This window comes from Salvelinus sp. IW2-2015, unplaced genomic scaffold (assembly GCF_002910315.2).
Source record: "Salvelinus sp. IW2-2015 unplaced genomic scaffold, ASM291031v2 Un_scaffold2186, whole genome shotgun sequence".
NCBI lineage: Eukaryota > Metazoa > Chordata > Actinopteri > Salmoniformes > Salmonidae > Salvelinus > Salvelinus sp. IW2-2015.
Window position 1 is genome coordinate 155,658 of NW_019943516.1, and position 23,480 is coordinate 179,137.

Below are 23,480 nucleotides of genomic sequence, written 5' to 3' on the forward strand. Positions count from 1 at the left end.
TACCAGCCTCTCTCTAGACAGAGACACAGAGACGGAGGGGCGGTTGAAGGCTGAGGAGAGGGGAAGGAGAGAGGGAGGAGAGAGGGAGGGAGAGGAGAAGGAGAGGAGAGGAGAGGAGAGAGAGAGAGGAGGGAGCGAGGAGAGGAGAGGAGAGGAGAGAGAGGAAGAGAGAGAGGAGAGAAGGGGAGGAGAGGGGAGGGGAGGGGAGGGGAAGGAGAAACAAAGAAGCCACTTTGTCATTTCAATCACACCAACCTACTCATGTCAGCAGCTTTAGCAGTTTTAGCCATATCCATTTGAATTCTGCAGTGTAATGAGATGTTTAAATGCTCTCTATGTGACATTCGATTTATTGGAACGACAAACCAGCATTTTAGATATGTGATTGGTCTTGAGAGGTAGGTTACTAACTGAAATCACTTGGGTCAAACTTTTGTGGTTTTGTCCAGACTGGGCTCCCAGGGCCCTGGTGGAGGCCCAGGCGGATCATGTTGTAGAGTTCAAAGTCAGAGAAGGCCTGGGACACGTCACAGTGCTGGGCGGAGATCCGCACACACCCCTCCACGTCCTGCCATGGATCTCTGTAAAACACACACACACACACGATCAACAATATAAATCCATTCCAATCTATTCATGGGTTTCACCTTAGGCACTCACTCGAAATGTATGTGGAAATGTCCTTTCGGAAAATACCCACACAAGATAACACACATCCCCCTGGTTGTTGGACTAGTTGGGTGGTGGTGGTTATGACTGAAACCAGTTGAGAGGAGAGGAGCAGGCAGAGTGCGACGGGCTTGGTTTCACAGCTGTGGTAGAAAACAGTAGTGCCTCTCTATCAGTTCCCATCTACTTATAAGGCCAAAAAAACATAGACTGGAGTGACTGATTCATCTCTCTGATTAAAACCCTTCTGAGGTTTCTCTGCCAAAACCACACGTTATCAATTCTCTCATGCTACCTCCCTCTCTCTCGCTCTACCTCTTTCCTGCTCTTCTCCCCTTCATCAGAGCCAGTTGTTCTATCACCAATCATGTACTTTCCCTTTCCATTCTAGGCTAGCTTTCCCTTACACTCCAAACTGTTTCGCAATTCATATTAACTTTCATTGTTCAGTAAATGAGTATCAGGATCCCGTTGCTTGTTAGAACCCTCAACCAAGCAATGACTTGACTTCAAATATTATATGTAAATGACTAGATACTAATTACACACAGAACAAACATTACACTGAAAAATAAAACGTCATACATTAACGTATGGATTTTTCAGTAAAACAATGAGTTACTAATTCTAGAAAATAGGGCCACAGTAATATAGCATTCCACAGAGCTAGATACTGGTCGATTAGATCAGTGAGCACAGACAGAGACAGACAGACCCACCCCTGAGTCTTAGTTTGGACGGTGTAGGTGGTGGTGTTAGCGTTGGCCTGAGGACAATCCCACCGCAGGAGGCATCCTAAATCCAGGGAAGCCACACTGGTGGTACAGAAGGTCCCAGATGATCCTGAGAGTTCACACGAAACAGTTCACGGTCAACACACACACACAGGAATAGATCACACACACTTCCGGCATAGGCTACACTTTCATATTTACGATCTCACAGTAACAACAATGACTATGTCTAAAGACGCAACTCATACGTACTTAACATAATTGACTTAACCGTTCCTGAATGGATTACTACAGTACAACACACTTTATACTATTTGAACCTTTAGTTGGCCATTTAAGCCATTGAGATCAAACCCTATATATAGAGGATCCCTGTGGTGAGCCCCCCATAGACAGTGTGAGAGGACAGTGAATTGGATCAGTTACTGCACCCAAAATGGATGGACAGAGAGCAAGTCAGACTCACCTGTGATGAGAAGAGCGACACACAATCCTGTTAACACAAGGGTCGTCGGTACACCTGGCATCGTCACCATGGTGACACAGGGAAGCTAGTAAACTGGACCACTGGGTGGGAAGGACAAARGACATAGACTGAGGAGGACTCAGACAAAATATTTTTCCAAAACAAAATCCCCTTTAGGGAGGGATACATGAATGTGGTAAGTCCACTGATGCACACAATGTAGCTGTCTATAAAATTCTTGACAAATAATTTGTAAAAGTTGAAAAGGAGAGAGGTAGAGTAAGCTGTCACTTACCTACATCCACAGACAGTAGTGAGAGAAAGAGAGCAAGAGAGAGAAAAAGAGAGAGAGATGATAGAAAGAGAGAGAGATCAAGGGTGGAGGAATCAGGACGTGATACAGTACTTGTGCGTTCAAGAGGAAATTACATAATCTGAAACTTAAAGGTCCAATGCAGCAGCTTTTATCTCAATATTAAATAATTTCATTTAAGTACCTTACTGTGATTGTTTTCAATTAAAATGGAAAAAAKAAGCAAAAATAGCTTCTTAGCAAAGAGCAATTTCTCAAGCAAGAATTTTGCTAGGACTGTCTGGGAGTGGTCTGAGTGGGAGGGGGAAACTGAAAACTAGCTGTTATTAGCAAAGGGGGTTGGAACTCTCTTATTGGTCTATTAAAGACATGCTACAGAACTTTGGCAACGACTAAGTRTTTTTTAAACCTCCCGCTTTGGGCTGGATGTGTCAATGTGTAGTTCATACATGCATAATCTATGAGCAGAATTATTATTTACCTCAATTAGCCACGAAGACCCTAGTTTGAAAGCGACTGCATTTCTGGAAGCTGTGCTACGACATTTTCCCTCATGTGTGCCAGCCCCCCCAGCAATTCCAGTTCAACCAATGAGCTTCAGCCCTTCGCCATATGAGTGACAGTTAACAAGAGGCACATCATGCATCCACAGCAGAGCGAGAGAAATGACAATGACATTGTACGCAATTTTCGGGGACAACTTTTAGCTCGTGTATACTACTTTCAGAACTACTGGCTAAAAAGTATACAAAAGTACCGGAGAATCTCTTGAACTAATTTCCTGCCTGGTGATGTCACCAGGCAAACCAAAACTCCATCCCRTCAAACAGGCTGAAATTTCAGACGGTCTTTTCAAACAGCTCTTACAGTAAAGGCATCATTATTTGCACAATTTTCACAGTACTATTCTAACCTCAGTGTGGAAATATACTGTATACAGCGCCTTCAGAAAGTATTCACAGCCCTCCACTTTTTCCACATTTTGTTTTCTAACAAAGTTGGATTCAAATGTTTTGTCAACGATCTACACAAAATACACTGTAATGTCAAAATGGAAGAAAAATTAACATTTTTTTTATTGATGTAAAATAAACATTACTATATTTCGATTGGACAAGTATTCAACCTTGTGAGTCAATATGTTAGAATCAACTTTGGCAGCAATTACAACGGAGTCTTTCTGGGTAAGACTTTAAGAGCTATGCAAACCTGGATTGTACAATATTTCCCATTATTCCCCCCCAAAAAATTATCAAGCTCTTTCAAGTTGGTTGTTGATCATCGCCATTTAAGTCCTGCCGTAGATTTTCAAACCCATTTAAGTCAACTGTAACTAGGCCACTCAGGAACATTTAATGTCTTGGTATGTAACTCGTGTATAATTGCAATTGCGTTTTAGGTTATTGTCCTGCTGAAAGCTGGATTTCTTTGCCACAGTTTTTACAGTATTGCTTTAGTGCCTTTTGTGAACAGGATGCATGTTTGAAATTGTATTCTGTACAGATTCCCTTTTCACTGTCAATTAGGTTAGTATTGTGGAGTAACTCAAATCTGGAAGTTCTCTCATATCCCAGCAATTTAACTAAAACTGGTTTAAAGTCACCATTGACCTCATGGTGAAAACGGAGCGTTTTTCTTCCTCTCGGACTGAGTTAGGAAGGACGCCTGTATCTTTGTGGTGACTGGGTGTATTGAGACACCATTCAAAGTGTAATTGATAACGTCACCATGTTCAAAGGGATATTCAATGTCTGCTTCTTTATTTTTACCCATCTACCAATAGGTGACATTCTTCGCAAGGCATTGGAAAACCTCCCTGGTGTTTGTCGTTGAATCTGTGCTTGAAATTCATTGCTTGGCTGAGGGACCTTACAGATAATTGTATGGGGTAAAGAGATGAGGTAGTCATTAAAAAAATCATGTTTAACACCATTATTGAACACGGAGTTAGTCCATGCAACAGAGTAAACATTTGCTTAACAAGTCATTCTAAGTTCAGGCTTGCGATAAAGCGGTTGAATACTTATTTACAAGACATTTCAGCTTTAACATTTTGGTAATTTGTACAAATGTCTAAAACATTTGGGGGTATTGTGTGACAAATCCTAATTTAATCCATTTTAAATTCAGGCTGTAACAAAACGTGGAAAAAGTCAAGGGTTGCAAATACTTTGAAGGAAAACCAGTGCGAGAGACAGGAGAGAAAACCGAAGGTATAGAGACGAGCAGCAAGACAGAAAAAGACAACCACTACACTTGCAATAACATCTGCTAACCCTGTGTATGTGATCGATAAAACTTGATTTAAACCACCTTGCAAGCTTTGTGTTAATATAAATGTTTTGTGTACAAGTGCCTAGTTTTGAGTCAATTCTTCTAGTAATGTTGGTACAGTACAATGTTGGATCTTAATTTGAGTCTCTGCTAGAGCAGGAACATAATCACACAGCAACAGCAAATTATAATTAAGACATGTGTAGGGTTTGATATAATTTTTCATTACAGAAAATCAAGTCAAATTTCAAAAAGGGGAAATTAAACTTCAGAAGCCTTTTTAAACCTCAAATACACAACTTTTAAATGTCCTGCATTGCAGGAAAGTTCCCCTGCAACAGGGTGATCAAATGAAGATTCTACATCTGTACACAGACACACTACYACAAAATAAATAAACATACATAATGCTTCTTAGATATTCATGACCATATGGGCCAGCAGARTTGGCTCGAAATCCTGCAATCCAGCTAAAGAAAATAAATCACACRGACAGTCTGTCCATTCTATAGTTTTATTCAATGCCATTTAAATAATATTAATCTATACATCACTTTTTTGAAGTGGGTCTTTGACCATTCATTCTCAAAAATAATAATAAGTCACAATATAATACAAGTGCTGTTAGAGGATGAGGGACATAAGACATCATACAGCGTCAGTCACATACTGTATCAGTCAACAGAACTGTATGGCTCACTGGTGCACACACACTGCCCTGCTCATGGCCTCTCCAGGGCGCACCATACAGCTGTCTGAACACAAAGGCAAACTGCTGAGCCTAAACCCATTGAGACAGACGGTATCAAAACATACAGATCATAACACTTCTCATCGTAAGCCAAAAATATGGTTTACGACTGACTGTCAGGGAAGGAGCCATAGACCCCCACGATAGGAGGATATCAGATCACACATAACCCAGGGGATTGGTCCAATACCAAAGCCATGTATACATTTAAATATGGCTCTGACCAATACATGTTGCCATGCTGAGGGAAAGTATTGATCGTTGCTTCTTTATGAATCAGTCAGTCTACAAGCCTGCATCTGCTGTAGGAAACAGTGGGATCGCCGCTCACTCCTTTACAGTCAGTACAGCATTATTAGGTTATAGGTGTTGGCTATATTAGTACAGCATTATTACAATCATTACCGCCTCAGTCCAGCAGAGGGCGCCATATCATCACTCACAGGCCACCAGCACAGCAGTGCATCCACACCAGCAGCTTTACCTCCCATGTCACCGTCTGAGTAAGAATGGAATGAAGTAGCCCCCTAGGCACTGATCTAAGGTCAGTTTAGAGTCTCTCTCCTAAGAAATATGGTTGGGATTTGGTGTAATCTGATCCTAGATCTGTGGTTAGGGGCATTCTGTATCTATGTTTGCGCCCTCGGCAGGGCTAGGCCAGGCTCTGGGTTGGTAGGCGAGGACGGTTGCCCCTTAGTACCTTTATAGAGCAGCCCTCGGTTGGCCCCCGTACTGTCCCTGTTCAGGTTCTTATAGGGGTTCCTGTGAGGGGGAGCGCGGAAACACAGCGAGGGGAACCGGAGCCCCGCCAGGCAACAACCAGAACATGAGATAACCTCCTCCTGCTCCAGAGAGGGAGCGGAACCGTTACCGGTGCCGAACGGCGAGCCCCCTATGGGCTCCCCAGGAGTGGAGTGGTACCCGTTGGTGCCCCCCCATCCCAGGTGGGGCAAGGGTAGGGGGGGCAAGCAGGGAGGGTCATTGGACATGGGGGGTACATTACCCCAGCCATTGGTGGATGTAGGAGGGGTGGGTGTGGAGGGTTTGGAATAAGGCAGGAGTGTATGAGTGCCATCTAGAGTGTCGGGGGAGCTGGTGCAGTCCATGGGTTCCTCCTCCAGGCTGCTTGTGTCYACTTCCTCCTCTTCACATAGCTGGTCTAATGACAGCAGCTCTGGGTCAAGAGGAAGCCCGGAGTCATCGGCAGTGAGGCCCTCGCTGCTCTTCCTCCTCTCCACATCCTCGACTATGAACTCAGACTCAAAGGTAAACCTCTCTTCCACRATTTCCCTCCCCTCATTCTCCCCATTCCTCTCATTACTATTCGTCTCTAGGTCTGTTTTCTCTGCACTATTGTCTTTGGTGGTGGGGGGCAGGAGATCTGGATGAGGGGTGCAGGGTAGGGACAGGCAGCGTCTATGGAGCCTTCCTCGGGGCATACCCCCACCCCCCGCTCTGTCAGAGGGGGTGGTACAGGGGTCCAGAGGTTGGGGTAAGGTGAACGTTAAAGAGATGACTGACTTGCTGGGCGTGTCAAACAGTTTGATCTTGCCTCCGTTCAGGTCCTCGCGCAGGGAGAAGGGGTTGACACGGGTGGGAGGGGCCAGAGTGGGGGGCGTGACCGGAGGTAGCATGTCTGATTTGCTGCGGCAGAGGCGGGGGTCACCAGGGAGACAGAGGGACCGTCTTCGCAGCAGGCTGAGATCTGGAGAAAGAGCTGAAAGGGATTCAAAAAAATAAAAAAATAAATCATACATGGCTAGCAATGCGCCTTAGAAATGGCATATATAAAATTGAATAAATGTGTCCTACACCATCTATTGCACTAAATGTAAAAGTCTATCTATACTGAACAAAAATATACATGCAACAGTTCCAAAATTTTACTGAGACAGTGCACTCAATTGAAATAAATTCATTAGGCCCTAATTTATTAATTTAACGCGACAGGGCAGGGGTGCAGCCAAGGGTAGCCTTGGAGGGCAGCGGCCCACCCACTGGGGAGCCAGGCCCAGCCAATCAGAATGTTTTTCCCCCCAGAAAAGGGCTTTATTACAGACCGAAATACTTCTGTTTTATCAGCTGCCTGGTCTCAAAATCCCTCTGGTAAAGAAGCCGGATGTGGAGGTCCTGGGTTGGCATGGTTAAAATGTGGTCTGTGGATTTTGGTGGACATTCCTGCAGTCAGGATGACATTTGCACACTCCCTCAAAACTTGAGACATCTGTGGCATTGTGTTGTGACACAAAATTGCTAATTTTAGAGTGGCTTTTGTCCCCAGCACAAGGTGCACCTGTGTAAAGATCATGCTGTTTATTAATCAGCTTCTTGATATGCCACACCTGTCAGGTGGATGGATTATCTTGGCAAATGAGAAATGCTCACTAACTTTTTGTGCGTATGGAAAACATATATTTTTGTTCAGTATATATAACATTCCTAGACATGTCCCCTATGCTAGACCCCATCCCACCGAGCTGAATTGAAAAAAAGTACCACTTTCTTATTCATTCTCATCATGACTGATGATAAATATTGAGAGCAGCATTTCTTCTTAGACCCCAGAAAAACAGAACCCCCCCCAGCTCATTACCAACAGCTGGATCTTAATGACTCCTGTCTGAACACAGTTGTGTTTTGGAGAACCCTTTCAGACTGACCTCCCTGTGCTCCATACCCTCCAGGACAAACACACACACCCTTTAGTGCCGCTTCATCTTTCTGCGTCCTCTCCGTCTCTCTTCTCTCCAGCTCATTTACGATCGCTGAGAACGATGGACGACGCTTTGGATCCATCTGAGAGCGAGATGGACAGACGGAGAGAGATGAGCTAAATATATATATTTTAAGTCAGTCAGTTACTCAAGAGTCACAGTACGAAGGAGAAGGGGAAAAGGGGTAACAATAAAACGAGAGAAAAGGTAGAAGATTTGTGCGTGTGTGAGAGACGGAGTGTCTTAGTGCGCGTCTGTCATACATGGCAGCAGGTGACCGCCAGGTTCAGGAAATCAGGGGGACAGTCTCCCACCATGTGCTGAAACGTCTCTATGTCCAGACCAAAGTCCTACAGAGGGAAAGATCATCACACACACACTGATCAGTGACATCACTCAGTGAAAGAGCCCTAGAGAGACTCCAACAGGAGCTCCGATTTGCTGTACTCACTTCAGTCCCTAATTTACACAATAGAACAGAAGATGACGCTGTCRGCGACTTCAATGAAAGTACTGTGACTTACTGCCTGATGGGAGCTATTAAACTGCAGTTTCATACAATGGCCAGGAGGAGACGTTCAGTCTACATCACATCATACCATATTGTGAACCGGGATTGTGTGCTAGTGTGTTGGTGTGTGCGCGTTGTGTTCAAACCTCTGTGCGGGGGAGGACGTCAGGGTCGGCCTGTATCCTAGCGATGACCTCACACAGGATGATACCATAYGCAAAGACGTCCACTTTCTCGTTGTAGACCTCTCCTCGCAGTACTTCCGGTGCCATCCAGTAGGGGGAGCCCACCACAGCCAGAGGCTCCTGGTCGGACTCTTCACTGTGGACAGAGAGAGGAAGACAGGCCTGGACATTATTACAGGCGGTGACGTTGCCTTTAGATGCTGGTCTAGGGTCAGCGTAGCATTTCCCCCCCACTAATAGGATTGGGGAGGGGAATCTGATCCTAGACCTGAACATAGGGGGAAACCCCAGAGCCATTATTTATAGCTCCAGTTCAGACTTCAGCTCGCTTCATCGCGCTCTAGTTCAGTTACAACCATCCCAAAAGGAAGGTTTACATGGGGTAAATCTATTATGTGTAAAGGCATAAAGGGGCAGACAAACACAAGTCACTGCAAGGCGCATGCTCTGAAGACCCCCCGGCAGTCACTTCCTCTCTGTGCTATTTCCATCTCACTAAACCATGATATTGCATAAATAGTGAGGGAAGTGATGGGAGCTGAGAAAGAGGAGAGCTCCCAGTGTAAACACTATTTGGGGAAGTGGAGSGAGAAAGGGAGGGAGAGCGCGMGAGAGAGTTGACGTTCAGCCGGGGAGAGAGGCGGTGTTTAGCCAGGGAGAGAAAGAGACCAAGTGTGCTTGAATAGTTTGACCATATTTGGAAAGCTTTCCTAAACTCCATCTCTGTCTCTCTCCCCCTCTGACAAACAGAGTTAGTTCACACACACACACACACACACGTTGACAAACGCAGAATTAGAGGAAGGTCATCAACATACAGCAGAGGTTGCATTCACTGGTTCGTCATTTTAATGTTTTGTCAAATCAGTTTCCTTCGACCTAAAAGCACCATAAATAAACAAAAACATGTTGTGGTGCATCAACACAACGTGGCTGTACAAAAACAAACACACAAGGTAAACACTGGGGTGACCGTAGACAAACGACAGGAAATGGTGCGCACACACACACACACGGGTTAACGCGGCAGCTGCTTCCTCTCAGACAGTGTTTACAAAAAGGATACTGACCCATTTACCAGGCCAGGGGGGGTATGTGTGTGCCCAGCTGATATTGGATCTGTGCCCACTATGGGCAACTTCTAAATAATTAGCAGGACACCAACTTGTCAACAGGAAGAAGCTGAGAGGATTAAAACAGGCTGGAGCGATGAATACAACATGAGGTGTCAATGTTAGCATTATAAACTAGTTATATATGGAGTCTGTGTGTGTGTGTGTGTGTGTGTGTCTCTCTCTCAATCCGGCCAGATTAAATATTGACACCATCGCAGTAAGTCAACGAACGATGTACCCCTTCCCCCCTGAAACAGGGGCTTAAATCACACAGTTCCACATAGCCGGCAAACCACAACTTCTTCAGGGGGAAGTGTGTCTCGCATTCTTTGGAAAATGGGACTCCGCTTTAGTGTGATGAATGATTCCTTTTTTAGACCCAAGACAGTGATAAGGTCAGTTTGTGTTTTTTATGTACACATTACAGTGAGGATTGGGGAAAGGGAAGCTGAGCCTAGAGCTGTGTCTACAGGCAACTTCTACCTGGGGTTTCAGTGACTGAGTGAAAGATTGATGGAGAGAGCAAAAGGCAGAGGGAGCGAGCGAGCGTGAGCTATCAAGATAGAGAGCGTGAGAAAGAAAGAGGAAGGTAGAGCAACCATTCAGGTGTGTTATCTAATCAGCTTGTGTTAATAGACGGATGATGAATAAACTCCACTGACCTGTACTCCGGTATTTTCTCTGCCAGGCCAAAGTCCCCCACCACGGCCGTACACTGGCCACTGGCCCAACGCACCAGGCAGTTCTACAGAACAGAACCAGAAAGACGGCGGTCAGGACCCGTATTCACAAAGAGTCTCAGAGTAGGAGTGCTGATCTAGGATCAGGTCACTCCTGTCCATGTAGTCTTATTCATTATGATCCAGAAGGTAAAAATGATCCTAGATAAGCACTCCTACTCCGACAAGCTTTATGAATACGGGCCCTGGTAAATCCATTTATAGTTAACTGTGTACTTGAGTACGCACTATTTAGTGTTAAGGAGTGTATGTATGTGTAGCGTGCCACCTGTGTGCCTGCCCAAGTATGTACAATTACCGACAGGAGGTGTATCCATATAAGTGAGTGTACCGTCGTGTGTGTGTGTGTGTGTGTGTACCTTGGATGTGAGGTCTCTATGGAAGATGCCTCTGCTGTGGAGGTACTGCAGGCCCCTAGCGATGTCTAGAGATAGGCCCATCCTGACTGACCACGACAGGTACTGGTCACTGTCCAGCAGCTGCTCAAGGTTACCCCCGTTGATGTACTGGAAGTAACCATGACAACCACAGACAAGCGTCAATCAAAAGCAGGCGACTGTGCTGTAACCATGACAAACCCACGCTAGTGTCAAACGACAGGTTTCCCTAACCTTTACCACAGGTGACTCTCCATTGAGATAAAATATATATTTTTTGCAAGACAGGTACAGGTCACTGTGCGGCAACCTAGACGACGTCGAATCAAATAACTGGCTGGAGTTCAGATTCCCCCCCACCACGTAACCATGACGACCGTTAAGGAAGGAAGCATCAAGTACAACAAGTAGCTATAACAGGACCAATAGTTTCTACATCCTAGTTGGTCTACCCTAGTTATAAAGAGGGGATCTTACCTCTGTTAATGCATGGAGCTGTCCCTCATTAACACATACCCCTACAAACCTGGGACAGGAGACAGGAAGATGATTAGGAAACATAATAGGGGGAGGGGGGGGGTCATCATACATGCCTTATGACAAGTCTTACAATCCTTTATAAGTGCATGGTTTAAAATGTGTATACCGAGGGATTTCCCCTGCAGACCAAAGCATTGATGGATATAGACAGAGTGTGTGTTTTCATAAAAGCAGAACACAGACCTGAGGATGTTGGGGTGAGACAGGCGGTTCAACAGTTGGACCTCCCTCAGCATGTTAGCTCTGTTACTGGCCATGGTGTTCATCTTCAGAGCCATCACCCGCCCACTGATACGGTGCTGCACCTGCACAGAGAGACCGGAGGAGAGAGAACCATCACTAGGGTCAGACACCGGCCGTATGTTACGGACATGACAACCAGCGTTAGAGAAAGGAAACCATTGGACATCAACTGTACTGTGAGAAAGAGTTGAAAATSAGGTGAGATCTTATTGGTCCAAAATTAGGCTCCAGCGTGTCTAGCTCCCCGAGGGTCCTAGTCAGGACTACGTCTGGCTAAGCTGGGTGCTTTGGTGGAGAGTGTCTGGTGGTCACCATGGTGACRTGGCATCTCATCCCYTATATCCTTGAGTGTGTTCTGAGGGGCTTGGACTCCTGCCCATCTCCCTCTAACTAAGACCATATCGATAGATACCCACTAAGTAGTCCAACAGTCCACTTAGTACTGGGAGGGTGTACATGTCATGTTTGTAGGTGTGAGAGAGAGAGAGACACATCTAGTGGTGGTGTGTGAAGAGAACAGAGAGCGCGGTTACATCAGTGTGACAGTGGCCTAGTAGATATGAGTTGGCCAGCAGATCAGTGGAGTGATGGGAAATCCAGAGTTTATTAATGGATCTATTAAAACAGACAGTCTGGCCTCTAGATCTTAAACCAAGGCTACAGCATAGTCAACCAGTGACCATTAGGTCCAGCCTACTCTGAACCGCTGTCCGAAATGGGGCGCGGGTACACACACACACACAGAGAGTGGCCGCTGCTGTATTGAGGCAATCTGTGCCTTTACACATTTATTTACATTTACATTTACGTCATTTAGCAGACGCTCTATGACCACACTTCCAGTAAGAGCTTGTGCCGTCTGAGGATTAGCTCTATGGTTCGTTCCCTCATCTAATTTATTAGATCTGGCTACAGGATTTAACTACATTAGTATTGCTGTACTACAGGCCAGCAGGACCATACAGAATAGCCTCTATCCCCCTCGCTCACACAAACACCCTAATGCAGAGATGAGCCAACTGCTGAACTGTGCCGTCCCTCTACCGGCGGGTAGAGGCTGTGCCGTCCCTCTACCGGCGGGTAGAGGCTGTGCCGTCCCTCTACCGGCGCGGTAGGGCAGTCCGTCCCTCTACCGGCGGGTAGAGGCTGTGCCGTCCCTCTACCGGCGGTAGAGCTGTGCCGTCCCTCTACCGGCGGTAGAAGCTGTGCCGTCCCTCTACCCGGCGGTAAGGCTGTGCCGTCCCTCTACCGGCGGGTAGAGGCTGTGCCGTCCCTCTACCGGCGGGTAGAGGCTGTGCCGTCCCTCTACCGGCGGGTAGAGGCTGTGCCGTCCCTCTACGTCTAGGCCAGGGGTGGGCAACTCCAGCCCTCGAGGGCCTGATTGGTGTCAGTTTCGCCCCAGCTAACACACCTGAGTCCAATAATCACCTAATCATGATCTTCAGTTTAGAATGCAGTTTGATTAATCAGCTGTGGTTGCTAGGGATGGAGAAAAAGTGTGACACCAATCAAGCCCTCAAGGACTGGAGTTTCCCACCCCTTGTCTAGGCCATCTGCTTTGTCCCATCCACATGCAGAATTTCAGCTCAAATAAACAAGTCCTCAGTAATCATGGATACAGGCCGTTGCCCAGTGGCCACAAGCAAAAATAGTCCTGCCATGGCAATGTGGTGTGAGAGTCTACCTCAGGTAGGTAGGGGTGTGTGTGGCGTCAGTGCTCCAGTCACAGCTAAACAGTGAGTAGTGTGATATCAGCATTCTAGTGACAGGAACATGGAGATGCCCAATAAATCTTACTCTCAGATCTATTTGGCTAAAATCAAMATTTTCTTGGTAACCTGGAGATGAGACCAGGGGATTCATGTGGGGCTGGTAGTTGAACAAAGTCCACAAACAGCAGGGAGGACCTGACTGTCTTCCTGGGTAGTCTTTAAATAGAACATGATCCACTGTCTAAACTCTAGACCAGGACCTGATACACTCCGCAATATTTAGTGTTTTGCACAACATCGGTAGTGAGCTCCTCACACACACCGCAACTCCAGCATCTAATGCTATGACAGCCCTTCCCCACTCTTGCTGTGTGTGTGTGTGTGGTAAGCCTAGCAGGAGCAAGTAAGAGCATGCAGCTTCAGGACATCAAAAGAAGCCCCCGCTTTCTTCTGCTCCACAGTAGAAACATTATCCACTAAGCCTTTCCTCCTCCCCCTGCCCCTCTGGGCTGACTCACTGGCCCTTCAGTCACACCCCCACAACCACCTGGATCGTGTTCATTAGGGCACACCATAGCAAAATGTTTTGCAACAGAAACTTTGCCCAGGTAGTCACTCACTCCCTGTTGAAGTCAGTTGTGTCCCAGTTTGGTGCGAAATGAACACATCCCTGGTCTGTTTACCTACTGTAATGCTGAGGGTGGGGCCAGGGTGCTGGGGCGTAGCAGGGACAACACGATTCTTACACACTACAGAACGTGGAGACACAGAGCACAGGGAAATGGAAAGAACAGTCAAGTAGGTGCGCGTGCATTTAAATACCAAGTAGGTGCGCGTGCATTTAAATACCAAGTAGGTGCGCATGCATTTAAATACCAAGTAGTTGCGCATGCATTTAAATACCAAGTAGGTGCATGTGAGCTCATGTGGAACATAAACAAAGGAACACACACATCTTGATTGACAGGAGCACAATCTCTGACTGGAGGGGAGAAATAATAGAAGTAGGGAAAAGTGCTAGCTAAGTCACACCTCCTCCAAACCCCAGCCAATGAACAGCCTGGCTGACTCATAATGTCACTCATTGTAACAGATCACAAACACATGGGTGACAGTCGATGATGGATAGGTGTGTGATGCTTGGTCTGTCTGGGTAAAAGAAATCACTGCTGAGTTCGCACAGAGGAGATTACTGACTCAGACAGAGGAGGGTGTGAGTGCGTGTGGGTATGTGCGTGTCACAGAGTGTGTGTGAATGTGAGCGAGTATGTGTGTGCATACGAGTGAGAGTGTGTGTGTGTGTGTGTGTGTATAAAGGTCGGTTTAAGGAGTAGTTTCTCAGGACGGCTGATTTGGAAATGGCAGACGTTCCACAACCGGACTCTCTTCTGATAGAACTCTGTTCAGTTTTGACAACAGGACCCTGGAGGAGAGCACTTAATCCAGCCCGTCAATCAAACACAGACTTCCTCACATGAGCACAGACTCATGTTCACTCAAACGCTGTCCGAGTCGGTCATCTCCTCTGCAAATGCAGTAGTGATTTTACGCTGACAGTTCTAGCATCATCAGTGTCCTCAGGGGTTGAAAGAAAGCGAGTGAGAGAAATTTAGCAAGAATAAAGATATAACACAGAATGTACCACAGAAGGCTTGCAAAGAGAATGTGAAGCAAGAAAATAAATAGGCCAATAAATTCAAGAGATAAGAATGAACTGTTGTTGCAGATCAATCTGTGGCAGTAAATGGAAAGCAGATATATATATATATATATATAAATATAATATTACCAATATGATCATGTTGACATTTGAGGCATTTAGCTAAGAAAGCATCTGCATGTTGTTCTGGCAATGAAAAGCAGGTGAGTGGGAATGGGGCGGCAGGTAGTCTAGAGGTTAAGAGAGTTGGGCCAGTAACTGAAAGGTCGCTGGTTCGAATCATATGCCACACCTGTCAGGTGGATGGATTATCTTGGCAAAGGAGAAATGCTCACTAACAGGGATGTAAACACATTTGTGCACAACAAATTGAGAGAAATAAGATTGTGCGTATTGAACATTTCTGGGACCTTTAATTTCAGCTCATGAAACATGTGACCGACACTTTACATGTTGCATTTAAATTTTTGTTCAGTATAGAATAACTAGAATGGAACATTCTAATTCTAAGTGTGTTCACCTCACTTCATTAGAACAGTAATATAATTACTATTAATTGTATTATATTTCCATGGCCAAAACAATGATCATTTGTGATTCAGTCAGATGATCTGAATAAGGAAGTACCAGGACTCGTGCCTGCCTGTGCAGGAAGTAAGTTACAGTACGGCAGGCAGGTCGGTCTAGGGAGCTCTCACAAAAAGATAAAAAGCAGAACCTGAAGGATTAGTCTTGACACGCGCACCCCTCCTCATATTGCACAATGGCAGAGTTGAGGTATGAATACCTGCCTGACTGCTGTGAGGAAAGCATCCATTGATCCAGAGTGTGTGTGACAAAGAAGGTGCTGAATAACACTAGAGATGGCAGGATGCCAAGAGTTTTGTGCAGCTCTGTTTATAATCCAGCATCAAGACTCAACGCTTCAGAGGGTGTGTGAACACAGAGTGGCGAGGATCATTTATGGCTCTATTACCACACAGTCKGTCATGTCATCTGAACATTATAACAGTTAGATTGGAGCTCCATGTAATTGCTGCGGTAAAAAGAATTTGCATTCATATGCAGTTATCAAAGGGCAGGTTGCTCAATCAAGAGGCATCTTTACAGCGGACACTTTTAAACCCCAAGTCATTTGCATGCTCACTGCCCAGTCAAAGGGCAACATGGCTGGGAGGAGTGATCAGAGTGTGTGATACAGTAGGAGCATAACTCAACCTCCTAGTCTAATGAAAGGTCTAGAATAAMATTTTCCTTAACTTAACCATATAGTTAACTGTGCTAACAAGGTCCCAGAACAGTTGCTTTAAAAGGGGCCTGAGTGTGAGATTCTTAACAGACCTCATTACCTTAACCATGACCGTAACAATCATGGTTAACTGGACTCAGTTGTTGACAGTATACCTAGGGCCYAGGGTTTTTCCTGACCAGGAAATACTACAGGAACCTAGTTTATATGCTATAATKTACACCTAGAGTTTTTCCAGGTCAGGACACATGTTTAAGAAAAACTCCTGGCCCAATGTTATGAACATCACAATGCTCTGTGAAACAGGAGCAGGACAAGATGAAGTTGACACTATTGCTTATGTAACCCATAGAGCTCTGAGCTATGTAGGGAATAAGGCAGTGGTTCCCAAACTTGGGGTTGGGACCCCATGTGCRGTCCCCTCAAATTGAAATGGGGTTACCTAAGAAAATCTGTAATCTTATCAAACAAAATGTTTCCCTTCAAATGGGTATAGAATACAACCTTTAAGTATCAACTAATGACCCCTTACACTAGTTGAATGGGGTCTAACCCCATGAAGTTCTGGAAACCAGTTAAAGACCTGGAGAATAAACCCTCCTCCTCACAGCTGCCCATGTCCCTTAACGTTGATGTGGTTGTTACTGACAAGAAGCACATGGCTGAGCTCTTTAAATCACAACATTAAGTCAGGATTCCCATTTGACTCAGCCATGCCTCCTTGCCCGGCCAACATTTCCTCATCTCCCACCCCTTCTAATGCGACTACTCCCGATGCTTCTCCCTCTTTTCCCCCTGCCCTTCTACACAGTTTCTCCCTGCAGGCAGTCACTGAGTCAGRGGTGCTAAAGGAGCTCCTGAAACTTGACCCCMAAMAACATCTGKGTCAGATGRTTTAGACCCTTTCTTCTTTAAGGTTGCTGCCCCYATCATCGCAAAGCCTTTCTCTCCTTTATGGGGAGATTCCCATTGCTTGGAAGGCAGCCACAGTTTGTCCTTTATTTAAAGTGGGAGATCAAGCTGAACCGTACTGTTACAGGCCTATTTCTATTTTGCCCTGTTCATCAAAAGTGTTGGAAAAACTTGTCAAAAATCAACTGACTGGCTTTCTTGATGTCTATAGTATTCTCTCAGGTAAGCAATCTGGTTTCCGCTCAGGTTATGGATGTGTCACTGCAACCTTAAAGGTCCTCAATGTCACCATTGCCCTTGATTCTAAGCAATGTTGTGCTGCTATTTTTATTGACTTGGCCAAAGCTTTAGATAAGGTAGACCATTCCATTCTCATGGGCCGGCTAAGGAGTATTGGTGTCTGAGGGGTCTTTGGCCTGGTTTGCTAACTACCTCTYTCAAAGAGTGCAGTGTATAAAGTCTGAAAATCTGCTGTCTCAGCCACTGCCTGTCACCAAGAGAGTACCCCAAGGCTCAATCCTAGGTCACACGCTCTTCTCAATTTACATCAACATAGCTCAGGCAGTAGGAAGCTCTCATCCATTTATATGCAGATACAGTCTTATACTCAGCTGGCACCTCCCCAGATTTTGTGTTAAATACTCTACAACAAAACTTATTGTCCAACAAGCTTTCTCTACCCGTAACCTTGTTCTGAACACCTCCAAAACAAAGGTCATGTGGTTTGGTAAGAAGAATGCCTCTCCCCCCACAGGTGTGAATACTACCTCTGAGGGTTTAGAGCTTGAGGTAGTCACCTCATACAAGTACTTGGGAGTATGGCTAGACGGTGCACTGTCCTTCTCTCAGCACATATCAAAGCTGCAGGCTAAAGTTAAATCTAGACTTGGTTTCCTCTATCATAATCRCTCCTCTTTCACCCCAGCTGCCAAACTAACCCTGATTCAGATGACCATCCTACCCATGCTAGATTACAGAGACATCMTTTATAGATCGGCAAGTAAGGGCGCTCTCGAGCGGTTAGATGTTCTTTMCCATTCGGCCAWYAGATTTGCCACCAATKCTCCTTATAGGACACATCACTGCACTCTATACTCCTCTGTAAACWGGYMATCTCTGTAWACYTGTYGCAAGACCCACTGGTTGATGMTTATTTATAAAACCYKCTTAGGCCTCACTCCCCCCTATCTGAGATACCTACTGCAGCCCTCATCCTCCACATACAACACCTGTTCTGCCAGTCACATTCTGTTAAAGGTCCCCAAAGTACAAACATCCCTGGGTCGCTCCTCTTTTCAGTTCGCTGCAGCTAGTGACCGGAACGAGCTGCAACCAACGCTCAAACTGGACAGTTTTATCTCAATCTCTTCATTTAAAGACTCAATCATGGACACTCTTACTGACACTTGTGGCTGCTTTGTATGATGTATTGTTGTCTGATGTATTGTTGACAGCCCTTTGTGCGGTTGTCTGTGCTCAATAATGTTAGTACCATGTTTTTGTGCTGCTACCATGTTGTGTTGCTACCATGCTGTGTTGTCGTCTTAGGTCTCTATTTAGTGTTGTCTCTTGTGATGTGTGTTTTGTCCTATATTTATATTGTATTTATTTTTTAAATCCCAGGCCCCCCGTCCCACAGGAGGCCTTTTGCCTTCTGGTAGGCCATCACCGTAAATAAGAATTTGTTCTTAACTGACTTGCCTAGTTAAATAAAGGTTAAATAAAATAGAATGCGCGTTCATGTCATTGTGTCTGGACAGCCGGCGGGACCTAAAATTGAGTGAATATGAGCACAGCAACCAGGGGGTATAATTTTTCCAAGTTGGGCCCCCTGCATATTCTAGTGTCAATTTAGGGTTGTGTAAAGTAAAAGATTGGGAACCCCTGGAACAGGGTGCATTTGGAGACACAGACCAGGCTGAACCCCCTGGACTTTCTCCTCATGCAGTTTAGGGGCAATTTCACATGAAAGGAATGAGGCGGAGAATCAGATTTTGCACTTTGCCATTTCTTTGTTTGACGTATTTTCTAAGTTAAAAACCATACAACTACGCAAAAGGACGACTTAATTTCCACATTTATTTCAAAAACACATTTACTTGAACAGTGCAGATCCAAAGTTTAGGAACTGAATGATTGCACAAACAGCAAAGCAGTCAATCTGTTAACAAACTTTGCATATGTTCAAGTAATGGAGAATTGCTCAGTGGAAATTGTTATATTAGCAGTCCCTCCTGGATTTTACGKGGATTTGTGATATTTTTAGGCATAAATGCTTGATTTTGCTGCAGCAATTCTGTACTTTTTTTAATGGCAATATGCAATGACTGTCACATTTTTTACGTGTGGGTTGATTTAACCATATTRCGCAGCTAATGTGCAGTGATAGATGATGGATCAGTTTTAAGCGATAATWTTGCGTTGATTTGACCGTTTAATGTAGAAATAGTGGTGAAATAGTGGTGATTGGTCAAATTTGTAAACCAGGCCTCGCATAACATCCAGGGAATGGGATTGAAGTAGTCCTTGTGCAGAGTCATAAAGTTTGTTTTAAAGTCATTGGCGTTTGTTTGACCAATTTTGAAGTGCAAAATCAGCGTCAGCATCCTTCTGTTCTCGTGAAATTGCCCTTTGAGTAGGGTTAACATCTATCTCTGCGTACAGACCGACAGGCCAGGAACAGGTATCACTTTCACACCAAAASACTGTCCCTTCCCTGTAATCTGGGCTATAGGGTTGGGGTCAATTCAATTTTAATTCAAGTGAATTCACAAAGTATACCAAATTCCATTTCCAAATTGTCCTCATTGAAAAGCATTGGAATTTCAGTGTAATTCCTGAATTGACTGGAATGGAAATGACCCCAAACCTGGTGAGTAACAGACACAGCTCTGGTGGGGGTCAATGTTGTGGTCACCAGCAGCAAAATCATTATCAAGCCCATCACCATGTAAGCGTAAGCCTACCTTATCTAACGCCTTGAGTGTCAGGTATTTAGAAGCTTCTTGTTTTCTACATAACATTATCTTATATTTAAAAAAAWATATATATATWTTTTTTTAAGTGTTTCTGGAAAATGTKCTTCCAAAGAAGGTCCCTAACTTAAGCCGCCTCCACACACACACAGTAAAGGGCAACTAGCCACTAGCCTACAAGACCTAGATTATGTCCCAAATGGCACCCCATTCCTTATTTAGTAAACTACTTCTGACCAAAGCCTTATGGGGGCCCTGGTCAAAGGTAGTACACTAAATAGGATGCCATTTGGTACCAAGATATTGTTACCCGATGCATCAGGTAAGAATGCATGGTCATCATGTTTCATGCTTGGTGCCAATGATGACCTTTACAGGGATGCTCAGATTCCCAAACAGAGTTAGGTTGGCCATCTCATCCCCCACTGTTTTGCATAAAACCTAGACTTTCTAAAACAAGTCAGTACGCCAAGTTAGTCTGGACCCATATTTAAAGCTTCTCACAGTAGGAGTGCTGATCTAGGATCAGGACCTTTTCTCCATATTAATTATGATCAAGTAAAAACTGATCATAAATCAGCACTCTTACTGTAAGACGCTTTATGAAWAGGCTACAAGACCGGCCCTGAGTTCCAAACTCTTACATGTAATTTATAGGTAACTTACCTTGAACACTTCTGAGAAGAAGCCCGAACCAATCTTCTCGCAGATGAAGTCATCTATCCGGGCCAGGCTGGACACAGCGCTGCGCAGTGCCCGGTAGGAAGAGGGCCTGATCCGGTTCGGCCCGTGGATCGCGTGGATGGGTGGCTCCGCYGCCTCCTGACACCGGTCCGGCTCGACTCGCTCCATCTCGGTTATCCCGGGACTGCGACCTGCACGCAGTTTAAAATCCAACGTTTCTGTTTACATTTCTCATGTCCTCCGCAGCAGCGCGACGGTCCCGTGAAACGGATGAGCTTCACACTGGATGCTGAATTTCAGAACGAGGGTGAAAGACCGATTAATATCGCTGCCGAAATCCCATCGAACTCTAACGCAAAACACTGCCGTCTGTGTCCTCAAGTTCGGGTATTTCTTCCTTAGACTTTAGTTTCTACACAGCTTCCTTCCATCATGCCGCATCCGACAGCGGTTGTGCGCGGTGTGTTTGATTCCGTGTTTGATTCCGTGACTGTAAAGATTTAGGCAGGCTATCCCCTCGCTCTCTCCCTCTACCCAATGCTGTAACTGCGCACTCAGGCTGCAGCAGTCAAAATCAGCTTCCTCTGGTCTGCATACGTATGCAGCGAAAAGGGTTCATATTCTGCACCAATTGAAACCTTGTTTCCAGTGCGTATTTGTTGACAGAACGCGAAGCAGACAGACTCGCCGTTCGTTCGATGAGGAAATGAGAACAGAATTCCCTGTAAAATAGAAAATGGGATGTTAACTGTGGCTAACCGGTTATTTGTGTAGCCTAGGCCTACTTATCTGTGACTGGTCTGTCCTGTTACAGGTCATGGAAGCAGTTAGCCCTTGACCACGACTCAGTTTCATTACACTACACATAAGGGTCGTTGACAAAGGAGTATTCTGTACGGGGAGTTCTGTTATGAGCCCCGACCCTYGGTCTGAACATTAACACGCATCGCGTGCGGTAAGGTTTTGGAAACAYWAGGACCATATGTCATATTAGTGAGAAATMATTTTGAAAAAACAAAAGTGTAGATTGATATACACCTTTATAGTGATAGRGTAAGGGTTCCCACACGGCCGCATTTCCATGTTACAGCKCTTGTTTACGGAAAACTGACAAGACAGAGTGGACAACCTGTGCCAATTTGCCATCTGCGTCGCTGAACACCTGTGTGTCAAGGGAAGACAGATGCCAAACTGTTGACAGGGAAAATACGGTCAGCTGCAACTGTTAAAACAGTGTACAGTAAAAGTGTGTATTTTGCATTTATGGAATTATTTGTGTTATGTTAACTTCTCAGAGGGCTGTGTGTTTCTAAAACCATACCGCAATTGAGACTCAATTCACGTTTATATGGAGTATAAAGAGCCAATTCGCCATTACATTTGTTTTAAAAAGGTCCTTGGACTATATGAAGTAACGTTAGGCTACTTTAGTCCATTATTGGGATAGACAGTAGTGCGATATCGCATCATCATTGTTTTAGACACTTTACATWGGCTMMRRWKAKGCYYWRRGCMTMWYYKKAGCCWATCGCACAGGCGATTAAAGGCTAGGAGTCTATTCAATTGTACAGTATTTTGATTAATCACTCAATWGAAACGAGACTGACAGCCTGTACAAACACAAGCAAATATTCAGGTTGAAAACAAACAACGGATGGACGGGCGGCGAGAGCTTGATGCTGTCCGTAAACAGTGAGCGAGCAYATTCGTGAGAGACCTTCGGCCACCGTCAGCTTGACTGCGAGTCGTAAATTATAAATGCTGGGCTGAGTTGTGGGGGTTTGCCAGTCTCCCACACAATTCGTTATGCACTAAATATAAGCCTACACTATTTCAAAATTGAAAATAATGACAAAAACACTATATAGGRGAGAAATCATGCGTAACTTCTCGAAATCATGGACGCGACTTACCTGCAATTGATCAAATCTACAGCTAGCCTACTGTAACCTCAGCCTCAAGCGCCCTGAACCGACCGAGGTGTTTGGTTACCGGGCCTTTTATTTRACTAATTAATCAGCCTTGTCTACCGTCCCGCTGCAGCACGGTTCTCGTTTTACGTCCCTTTGCCTCCATTTGTCTTGGCTCTGCAGTGCACTGAGAAAAAAAGTGCGACTTTTAGTGTGGATTCTTATTGGAGGAGAAGATACTGGGCGGGGCAATACGTCATCACCTTCAGAAACTTCACTTGCGGGGGCTTTCAAATTAAAACAATTAAAAATTCAGCAAGTCAAACACACTTTGCCTGTCATATCCTACAGTAGTCTATGCAATCAAATTAAATCAATCAAATGTATTTCATTAAGACCATGATACATCTGCAGTTGTCACAAAGTGGTTTACAGATAGCCTACTCAGCCAAAAATCCCAAAGAACTAGCAATGCAGAGGCAGAMGCACAGTGGCCAGGAAAAAACTCCACAGAAGACAGGAACTTAGGAAAGATACCTAGAGAGGAACCAGGCTCAGAGGGGTGGCCACTCCTMTGTAAGCCTATCAGGTTCAGTGACACTCCACATAGCCTAACCAGACACCTATTTATAATTTTTCTTGCAATTGACTGTGAACATCGAGGAACAGAGCTCAGCATTCGACCTAGGTGCCACCCTGTGATAAATTGCTTCTTACTGTAGACCCATCTCACACCACAAACCGAC

General features: G+C 45.1%; 1 protein-coding gene across 4 annotated transcripts; it reads right to left on the reverse strand.

Moving 5' to 3' along the window:
- Positions 1-4,956: 4,956 nt before the first annotated feature.
- LOC112073197 (testis associated actin remodelling kinase 1) lies at positions 4,957-22,929 on the reverse strand. 4 transcript variants are annotated; one of them, XM_070440068.1, is made up of 10 exons: positions 22,738-22,929; positions 20,807-21,015; positions 11,573-11,694; positions 11,327-11,375; positions 10,832-10,978; positions 10,395-10,477; positions 8,579-8,753; positions 8,185-8,271; positions 7,907-8,003; positions 4,957-6,924 (listed from the first exon to the last, which is right to left on the reverse strand). In XM_070440068.1, the coding sequence occupies exons 2-10, from the start codon at positions 20,990-20,992 to the stop codon at positions 5,837-5,839; spliced, it is 2,034 nt and encodes a 677-aa protein (XP_070296169.1). In that variant the 5' UTR covers positions 20,993-21,015; positions 22,738-22,929; the 3' UTR covers positions 4,957-5,836. The 4 variants fall into 4 exon arrangements, with proteins under 4 accessions (XP_070296169.1, XP_070296168.1, XP_023996304.1 ...); XM_070440067.1 differs by having other exon boundaries at positions 20,807-21,113; XM_024140536.2 differs by having other exon boundaries at positions 4,957-6,912; positions 20,807-21,546.
- Positions 22,930-23,480: the final 551 nt, after the last annotated feature.